The sequence below is a fragment of the Limulus polyphemus genome, unplaced genomic scaffold, assembly GCF_000517525.1.
Source record: "Limulus polyphemus unplaced genomic scaffold, Limulus_polyphemus-2.1.2 Scaffold7034, whole genome shotgun sequence".
NCBI lineage: Eukaryota > Metazoa > Arthropoda > Merostomata > Xiphosura > Limulidae > Limulus > Limulus polyphemus.
Genome location: NW_013672644.1, coordinates 24,963 through 35,580, shown reverse-complemented (window position 1 = coordinate 35,580; position 10,618 = coordinate 24,963). Strand labels below are relative to the sequence as shown.

Sequence of the window (10,618 nt, the reverse complement as noted above, 5' to 3'; positions counted from 1 at the left end):
TGTCTCCCCCAATCTTCGGATTATGTTCTTGTTGACCCCATTACCTACAGATCTAAAAAGGTATGGAGCACCTGGAAAATTCTCAGGTAGGTAGGTCTATGGTGAAATGTACCAGGAGACTTGGTGCTCGTGGTTGTGGTGCAGCATCTATGTAGAGCACAAAGACCTCGCTATAGCCAGTGATTATGAAATTACCTGTGTGCCGATCTGGCTGGAAACCATATAGGGATAGGTGAACTCGACAAGAAGACTTGCCAATCTGTGTTCAGATATTGTTCTTGTCGACCACTTATCTGCCAATCTGTGTTCAGATATTGTTCTTGTAGACCAATATCTGAACACAGATTGGCAGATAAGTGGTAATTGGTCGACAAGATCTGCCAATATGCGTTCAGATATTGTTCTTGTCGACCACTTATCTGCCAATTTGTGTTCAAATATTGTTCTTGTAGACCATCTATCTGCTAATTTGTGTTCGGATATTGTTCTTGTCGACCGCTTATCTGCCAATCTGTGTTCAGGTATTTTTCTTGTCGATCACTTATCTGCCAATCTATGTTCAGAAACTTTTAATTCAATTTTTAATTTAAAAATGAAATGTGTTATCCTCCCTACCTTAAGTGTTTGAATTAATGTAATGTTTGTGCTTAAAGATATGCTCAGTATTTTTCAAGCACAAAATGGATAGATGCCATATGCACAAATTATTTTACATTAATATTTTGCATCGAAAAGAACTAGTTAATAACATACCATCTCTCTCTCTCTAGGTACTGTGCCCAAACACGATGTTGATAATCATGGTATTCCATAGATCTCTTCTCCTTGAGGCACAAAGAATTTTCAATGCCGATAATATAACATAACATTAATGGTACATCTAAACCGTCATATCTACTAAATTAATTTAAACACTAAAAAAAAATAAAATAAAATAAACACTCAAAGCCAACCTTCATCATTCAAATATTTATCAAACTTTACTTTAAACTTCCTTAAATTAATTACATTCAACACACGTGAAAGCAACATGATCTAGATGCCAACCACCCTGTTAAAAAATAAAGATGTCTTAGCTGAAGATGACTCCTACATTGCCAAAATTTACATTTGTGCCCCTTATCTTACCATTCTCGCCATTAAATACGAAAAAATATGGTGCATCAACACTATCAATTCTCTTATGATAATCTTAAACACCTCAATCAGATCCCTTCTAACTCTTTTTTTTTCAAGAAACAACAAGTTTAGAGATCTTAAGCTATTCTCGTATGACAACTGTTCCATCCTAGGTATCATCTTAGTAACTCTCCTCTAAACCATTTCCAACTATTTAATGTTCTTTCTAAGGTAAGGAGCCCAAGAGTGAGCACAGTACTCCAAATATGGCATAACCAATGACCTATACAATGACATAATAACCTCTTTAGATTTGTATTCAGTATTTCTGTAGATACAATCTAAAATCCTATTTGCCCTGCTACTAGCAACTACACAATGCTTGCATCGTTTTTTATGAGACTGATGAACCAGAACACTAAGATGTTTCTCTTCTATTGCACTGTTAAGATTATTCTCAACAAAATTATACTCATAATTCAAATTTTTATATCCCACATGCATTTTCTTGCATTTAATTTAATTAAAAGTCATCTATCATTTATTTGCCCAACTCACCAAATAATCCAAATCCTTTTATAAAGCAGTAGCATTATCCTTACAGCCAGTAATACCCCAAATTTTAATGTAACCAGCAAATTTAAATAATCTATTGACCATTCATTCATGTAATTGATGTAAATAAAAAAGAGCAAAGGCCCTAAAACTAACCCATGAGATACCCCACTCGTGACATAAATTAAATTTGATTGAAATCCATTTATAAATCCTCTGCTGTCTTCCATCAGGCCAGTTTTTTATCCAATGAACCAACCTATCCTTCACACCTACAAAGATAACTTTTAAGAAGCCTTTTACGTGGAACCTTGTCAAATGTTTTCTGAAATCTAGATACACCATTTCCACACTCATACCTTTATTTACATAATCAATAACATATAATCACGCTCGAAATGTGTCTCCTCAAATCGTCCATAAATAACTTTTTAAATTATAGTAATATAAAAATATATATTTTGCTTTATAACAACACTAATAAAATATCGAATCGAAAAACTATTTCTCTAGCAGCTCAATTTACTTCTAGATTCCTATCGATTGATTAAAATCAAACAGAGTATGTATACATACGGAAGACGTAGTTAGATTATGTTCTGTTACGTACGTGACAAAACAGGGGCGTAACCTGGAGGGTAGGGTCGAAGGATCACCCCAATTTTTCTAAAAGACATTTATAAGTCATCAGTTTATTACAGTGAGGTAAGCCAAGCTTATCTCTTGAGCATTTTCATTTTACAAGTTTCATTTAAACTAGGTTTGTTTGTCTGAAATCATGCACAAAGCTACACAATGGACTATATGTGCTCTGCGCACAACGGGTATCGAAACCCGGTTTCTAGCGTTGTAAGTCGCAGACATATCGCTGTGGCACTGGGGGGCGTTAAACTATGGTAAATCACTTATTTGTGTAAAAAGAAGGTGCACCCGCAGTTTAAATAATACATTTAGTCACGTATTTTTCTTACCTAATGTTTTGCTTAAAAACAAGTTTAAATACTGATGTGTTATGAAACCGTATTCTGCTAATTTTAAAGTAAGTTAACTAGTCTGCTACAGTGGCAATTCACACAAAAATAATAAAATAGAAACAGACAAATCATGCATAGTTCAAGTTTATTAACCACAAACTATATTGACAAGTATGATTACTAGTTTCCTGAAACTTAAAACTGATCTAAGTAAAATCTAACAAAAGCAATTAGTTTTATTATTACTTTAAATCTATTGTATAGCACTGTTGTAACTTATATTTTTTTAGTTCTTATTAATAATGTCTGATTTGTAGTTATTCCTTCAAACGCATCTTTTACGTGTGAAACGTATATGAACAATACACATTTTAAAACAGAAAAATATTTTATGATATATTCATATTTCAATACTGCATAGTTGCAGAACCCGTCTTTTCGTAACTGTGGTTTGGCTTTTATAACCATTCTAGTGAAGAAAAAACAAGGATTATAGCGCAGACGTAGTGGCAACATACGTCTTTGTGCTCAGCCAATGAGAAGGTTATCCTGATCCCGTATGAACCAGCGCTGTTCACGTGTGCACTTCGTGCTCTTAAGCAGCTTCTGTACTGAACGGATATGACTCGTTTGCTGAGTATGCAAAAATATTGGTTAGGTGTGTTTTGCTTGTAGAAGTGATAAGCATATGTTCTTGCCGTCCACTTTGCACTAAAGCAGAAAATAACGTCGCGGGACATTAAAAGAGCAATCTGACAAACGAAGATTAAAAACTTGTGAACGGTAAGTATTGATGTTATAGCAAATATTTCCCCCATTTTTTGTATGTGGTTTATATTTTGTTTTTAAATAATTAATTTTAAACATGCTTTAAAATTATTTTAAACGAACATTACAGTAATAATAATAATAAATATTACAATTTGCAAAAAGTTAATATATAATATGAGTGCAATTAAAAATTAGCATAGAACAACAACAACAAAAAAAAGATGAAAAAATGATTTTTGGTAAGGCACTTCTTTTTTTTTATTATGATAACGAAGTTCATGTGTCTCTTTGCTGTTACTTAGTTTTAGTGTCCCACTCAGTGTCAGCTTGTAAAAACTTGAATCAAATTGAAACTGAAAGCATTCTTTCTTAAGCCTTTTTTTATTCTGTGGTCTTTAATATATAATTTATCGATCCACATGCTGCCATCCACATATTGAAAATAAATGTAAAAATTATGTGCATTTTTTTGTTTATTTTTTTTTTCTATAAAAGCAAAAGGCAAAAATATAACATTCTTTGACGCTTCTCATTTTCCAGTACACGTAGCTTGAAGTTCAAATACTTTACGAGTGTCATATAGTTGATCACAAAAATTTTCATTAATGTTTCTTGATTAATATTAAATTACTTTTGTATTGCATTATTATGTTTTTGGAATCGGTGTGGTTTAAGCAACCTTGGCCTAGTCGTTCATCTTCTCTTACTGTTAGGTTTAACATTAACGATACGGTTCATTTGGCCGTTTTTTTTTTGTATTATTCATAGTCCAACTGTGTTGGTGTGTAAATAGTTTTGTTTTCTAAATCGTATTGCGCCCCATTAACCTAAGTAATTTTGTTTTTTACATCTTAAAGTAAGTCTTCAAACAAAAGTGAGTCACTGACAGCTAGATTTTAAGAATAATGCCACGTGTGACCAATGTCTACCCTGTTACGTACTCGTTTTCAGGAAGATTCGGCTTATTACATAAAATGTTTGATATGACGATTTGTGCAAAAGCTTCAGCTATAATAAATTCAAATGCAACCCATTTGCAAAAATATAATGTACATCTTTTTTTGTTTTAAATTGGCTGCTTCAAACGATTGTCGATATTCCAGGAACTCTTCTTATTACCATTTAATTGCATGGTTAATTTGTTGAAAGAATGGATGAAGCGACTGCATAAAATTTCTGGTAATGGTTGCAACTGAAACAAATCTATAATTTGCTGATTGTAGTTTCTATATGTACTTATGGGTGCGCACATGTCTGCAACCTTCCAGTAGGAGCGCGCATAGCTTTCTGAATCGACCTTGTTTTGATAGAGGAGGTTATAGCGATACTTCCTAAAGTTGTTTACAGATATGATTAAAAAAGGCACGTGACCTTGGTGCTGCTCCGCAATAGCCAACCGCGGAAATAGATATGACAAAAATTATACATTGGTAAATTATCCGAACATCAGAGTTTGATCAAGGCTGAATCAAACTGGTAAAACTAAAAGTAAAATGTTATTTGGAAACATATGTGTTTAAATTTCGTTTTTGTTTGAGCTGAAATTTTATTGTTATTTAATACTTGATTTCATATGCTGTTCGAAAGCAGTGTTACAGTTTTGTCAACAACAACAACAACAAAAAATGCTTATCAGTTTCCCCCTTTTTTTTGCCACTAAACTATTTATGAACATTTAAGTTGGTGATAGTATACTAAATAAATATTATTTTAATACAGGTTTTGTCAAGTCATTGATGAACAGTACATCATTGTGCTAAGAATTTACCTATTAAACTTTACGTGGGACATTTCTTTGGTGTTCTTTTCTAAACCATCTTAGTTTTCCCCGTCATAAATCTATAAAGTTTTTAAAATGTCGCCTGGAGTTGAAAATGGTGGCAATGGAAGCCTTTGGTTTTCTGAAGAAAAGAATAGGCCTAGTAAGACGACTGCTCGATTCTCGCTTCGTAATTGGTTGTTTCGTCGTGATGAAAAGAAGAAAGGATTTGGTCTGCCTAAGTCAAAATCTGTAGAAGAAGGTTATGAAGGAAAGAAACTAGTTCCTAAGTCAAAATCTTGTGACAGTGGTGTCGCTGCCTATCTGATTTCACCAAAGAACAAAGAGACTTGCAAATCCTCATCAGTGATTATGAAAAAGGTACCTTCTATGATAAAAAAATCCTCAACACCTTGTGGTCGGGAGTGTTTAAAAGTACCGTCTGCAACCAAAATGTTAAAGACATCGTTTAGTAGTGGTGATATTTGTAAGTCTTGGTCCTCACCCAAGATAGGTCAGTGTTCAGGACTTAAGATTACTAAATGTACTAGTCAGCATAACATAAAGCCTAAGAATTTTGGCTTATATTCTGGTCGAATTCACCCTCTCAAGGAAACACTTTCAGTGTCAGATTTATTTCTTCAAGCAGCAGCAAGTAGCCAGGATTTGTCAGCTATTTCTCTACAGAAAGTATCATTTGGAAGAGATTCAAATCCAGTAGACAGTAATGTAATTCACCAACTAGTACTTTGTAAACTGTGTTTAATGATGGTTCCCCAGGGGGCACTGTACCAACTTAAAGAATGTGGATGTTCTTTCTGTGAAATGGTAAGTTAGTGTATATTTGAATACACATTGACTATTTATAAGTTAATTTTATATATTATCAAGTATAACATATGGCCATAAACAGAAAATAAACTTGTTCTTATGATTATGATATAGATAACATATGGAGCGTAAGGAAACTTTGATGTTTTTTTTTGGCTGCCCTTGCACACCCATTCTTTAGGAAGGTAAAAATTAAAAGCCACCCATTATTTATTAGGAAGTTTTAAATTCCTTTAACCCCTGTAAAGTGCTGGTTGCCATTACTGACAACAGCATTTCAATCCATAAATTAGTCACCCCTATTAGAAAAACTGGAACTATCATGTCTTTTCCAAATCCAAACTTTTTGATCTACTATCTTCAGAGAAAACAATAACAAAGCGTGTTATCCCATTGATCTCCTTGATAATCTTATAAATTTCAATAATATCGCCTTTTTAGTCTTACCCTTCTTTTCTTATGATAGAGTAAGTAATCTTAGCATATCTTTGTAAGATAACCCTTTCATCCAAGGAATTATTCTAGCAATCCTCTTCTGAATCCTTCATCAATATCTTTTCGTAAATAGGGGACCAAAACTGTACAGTGTTCCGAGTGAGGCGTAACTTATTAAGCAGTGATTTGAGGCTATTATTGTAAGGTAATTTATTTGTACAAAAACATTTACATTTAAATTAGTATCTTATAAAGACATTAGTTTCTTTATAATTTAGTTTATCTAGACATGTAAATATAAGTTCAATAACATGAGACTATTGTTTCTAACTAAATTAATCATTAGCCAAACTTTCAGATTTTAAATAAAGTTTTCTTTGGTTTTGTTCAAAAGAGTTTCAATAGATAGTTGTTAACCTTCTGTTTCAGAATAGGTTTCTTAAAAATGTGGGCAATAATAATTTATTTAATATTTTCACACATAGTTTTGTAAGTAATTTTTGAAGATTGTCACACAAGGTTACATTAATGTTTTTAACCTTTTTCCTAAATATTTTCATCATGTAAAAACCTTTATATTCTAAGCATACATATAATTAATACTTAAATTATTTGGGCTAATAGTTAGCTATTCTCAAATGCTGTAGGACGTCTGCCACAGTAAGCTGGGCTTGATTCCTCAGTAATCCCCATGCTAATCTCTTATAAGTATGTATACGTAGGTGAATGTATAAATAAGAGATGGTTAACATATGGCTGAATTGATGAAACAATGTATTCTAATCTTTATAAATAAGAGCAGTTAATATTGAATCACGTATACTCATTACCAAGTCAATTTTTTTATTAGTTTTGATTTAAGTAGCAACTGGGCTCATATTGGAAGTTAGTATTAAACAAACTAGGTTTATGAAAAAAAAGTTTAAAATGTGAATATTAATAAGTGTTGTTTTTATGATGTAGAACAGCTCGTACTATAAGTGAACTGAACAGAGATATCTTGTTACAAAACAAATTGTCCAGTTATGTTGTTTTGTTGATGTAGGAAAGCTCATATTATAAGTGAACTGAACAGAGATACCTCGTTACAAAATAACTTGTCCAGTTATTTCTTTTCTAAATATAGAGTAAAGAAAAATATATTTAGATTAGAGATAATTTTTTTTACCCGAACCATAATTGTAGTTCATTGTGTTTCAGTGATTGAAGATATAATGAAGTACTAATGTAAAGATTTCACATCTAAATATTAAAAAAAATATTTACCTTTTCATTCAAGGTGTTTTTGTAAGTTTATTTGATTTTTTTGAAGTCTTAAAATATGAAGTGGTGTCTCTGGAAGGTAGAGAGAATTTAAAGAATTAATATGCATGTTCTATGAGTCTTACGTGTAGAAAAAACGAATTTATTTGTAATCTGCATTTGAATAGTATTTTACTTGGTTAATCAACATACACTTCATTGTTGTAAGATAAAATATTATTTAAACTGTATTGTGTATGGCATGATTGCCATGCTTTTACGTTACAGTACGATGGATATAGTCCAGTTACTGTGAAGGTTTTTGTAGGAGACACAAGATACGTCTGAATTACTATTTTTACACACACCTCTGGTTTTAAAAAACATTACAGTCTAGTGTGATATTTTTGTGTATATATATTAAACCATTAATCTGTTTGTGCTGGCCTGAAGGCTGATTCTTTAAGCTACTTCTTGAACATGCAGTGGTGTGTGTAAGAAGGTTTGTCTAATTATAAACTTAGTTTTGGCAGATGTTCAGAGAATTTTATTTTATTATTCTTGACTATTTTGTGTAAACTTCTGAAAACTCTGTGTAGTGTCTACAACAGTACTTGACTGTCAATATACAAGATGGGAACGTGGTCATTACTTGCCCTGATGGAGAATGTGGGAAAGAAGCCAAGATTCTAGTTTCTGAGGTATGTGGCTTTGTCACTTGGGGGTAAGTTAGTTGGTTGTGACTTTCTCCAGTCCTTTTTAAAGTGTATATTGCTGGTAGAGCAAAATGTTTTTTATTGGAGTAGCTTAATTAATGATACATTTTTATTTACCTTTTACTTTTGTAATTGTTGTAATTTTTCACTTTTATTTATAGGTTTGCAGTTATGTATCTGTATTGGATAAAATTTACCAAAACAGTCTCTTGAACATCATAAATAAGCTGTTTATTTAATACAGTCTTTGTTACAAAAATATATTTGATGGTTTATTTACCTTCCAAAAACAAAAAATCAAACATAGAGGTTTATATATGAATTAATGTGACAGACACCTCTTTCAAACAACTGTACAAGTTTTTAAATTCTTATTTGACTTTTTATATTGTGAAAACAAATGTCTAAACTTCTGAATATTCATCCAAAAGTAAGAAGCTTGATTAAATATTATTTTTTTAGGTTGAAAAGTTGGTGAATGCAGACGTGTTTGATCAATTCAAAAGGTTTAAACTAAACAGGGGTAAGTTAAGTGTGAATGGCTTTTTTTAAATAAAAAATTTGGAAATAAAAATTTATTCAAAAAAACTTAGAAATAGTTTTTCTTAATATTTCCATTTTGTTAATTTGTATTATTGAGTACTCAGACTTACTTGGTTAGAGAAAATAAAACTGGTTTTCTATCATTCTGTTTTTAACTGTTTCCTCCATATTGTTACAGAGATAGAGCTGGATCCCACAAGAGCCTGGTGCCCTAGTGTGAATTGTGAGACAATATGCTATGTTAGGCCTGCCATCAAGGGTGAAGAATGGGTGGCTGTTTTCTGCCCTAAGGTGAGTAAAACTTTCTCTGGTGTGTCATGATGTTTCTCCTATTTTATGATGCTAAACTTTACTGCTTCTAACTACACGAATAATCACTGAATCCTTGTGGCAAGTGAGTATTTGCACAAGGTTGTTTGTCTTGTACAGAAATGTGGCTAACACTTCTGGGTAATAAATAACCGGTGATAGTGTAGAAAATTTCAGTTTCTTTTGATCTAAAGTGTTGATCATGCAGAACAATAATGCATGCTTGAAAGGAAATTTTTAATTTGTTGATGTATTTTCAGAAACTAGTATGAGCTTCTTCATTAATACCTCTGAATAATTTTGTATTGTATGAATGTCAACAAAGCATCAAAATCATTTTGTGTGCTGGTTTCTTGTATTTAGCTCTGAAACAATACTGACTGTTTTTCTAAAAAGTTGTATTGTGCTGCCATCTGTTATCAGACATTACCAGTATTTGATGATGAGGAACCCACTTTGAGACTAATAATGGTTGGAGACTGCTTGAATGGGTAATGAAGAAAAACTTTAATATAAGTTTAACATAACAGCAAATTTACAATGTTTCAACAAGGTTTTGTCATCATCATTTGTTATGTTAAACTTACTATTAAAGTTTTTCTTCATTACCCATTCAAGCCGTCTCCAGTCATTATTATTATCAGTATTTGGTGTGACATCAGTAATAAGATACTCCATTATTCTCAGTTGTGAATACTTTCTTTAATTTCATGTAAGATGTACTGATTTCTACTTGTGCTATTCTGACATGTTTTTTTTTTTTCACTGCAGTGTGGCTTGACATTTTGTTCTGTCTGTAAAGAGAAATGGCACCCATCTAAAACATGTGATGAAGTAAGAAAAGATGTGTTAGAGGAGGAAGAGTAAGTATATAAAGTATTGATGAGCAGACTTCCTATTATGCAGCTTTGTGCTTAAGAATGAACAAATATGTTGGCAATATTTCAATTATTTGTATAGCTGGAATAATCAGAACCCTTAATTTTGATTAAGTTGAATAAACCTGAATTTGTTCCTAAGGTGTTTCTTACTGGTGGATTTTGAGCATGTGAATAAGGTGTTTCTTACTGGTGGATTTCGAGCATGTGAATAAGGTGTTTCTTACTGGTGGATTTCGAGCATGTGAGTAAGGTGTTTCTTACTGGTGGATTTCGAGCATGTGAGTAAGGTGTTTCTTACTGGTGGATTTCGAGCATGTGAGTAAGGTGTTTTTTACTGGTGGATTTCGAGCACGTGAATAAGGTGTTTCTTACTGGTGGATTTCGAGCAGGTGAGTAAGGTGTTTCTTACTGGTGGATTTCGAACACGTGAGTAAGGTGTTTCTTACTGGTGGATTTCGAACACGTGAGTAAGGTGTTTCTTAC

General features: G+C 32.4%; 1 protein-coding gene across 1 annotated transcript in view; it reads left to right on the top strand.

The window, feature by feature from the left end:
* Positions 1 to 3,242: 3,242 nt before the first annotated feature.
* The window catches only part of LOC106474291 (probable E3 ubiquitin-protein ligase RNF144A-B), a 13,420-nt gene continuing 6,044 nt past the window's right edge, over positions 3,243 to 10,618 (top strand). The window contains exons 1-6 of the mRNA XM_013934979.2: positions 3,243 to 3,431; positions 5,139 to 6,006; positions 8,286 to 8,387; positions 8,865 to 8,925; positions 9,124 to 9,236; positions 10,026 to 10,117. Of these exons, the coding sequence (XP_013790433.1) occupies positions 5,275 to 6,006; positions 8,286 to 8,387; positions 8,865 to 8,925; positions 9,124 to 9,236; positions 10,026 to 10,117 (1,100 nt within the window). The 5' untranslated portion in view covers positions 3,243 to 3,431; positions 5,139 to 5,274. The remainder of the gene's footprint in view (positions 3,432 to 5,138; positions 6,007 to 8,285; positions 8,388 to 8,864; positions 8,926 to 9,123; positions 9,237 to 10,025; positions 10,118 to 10,618) is intronic.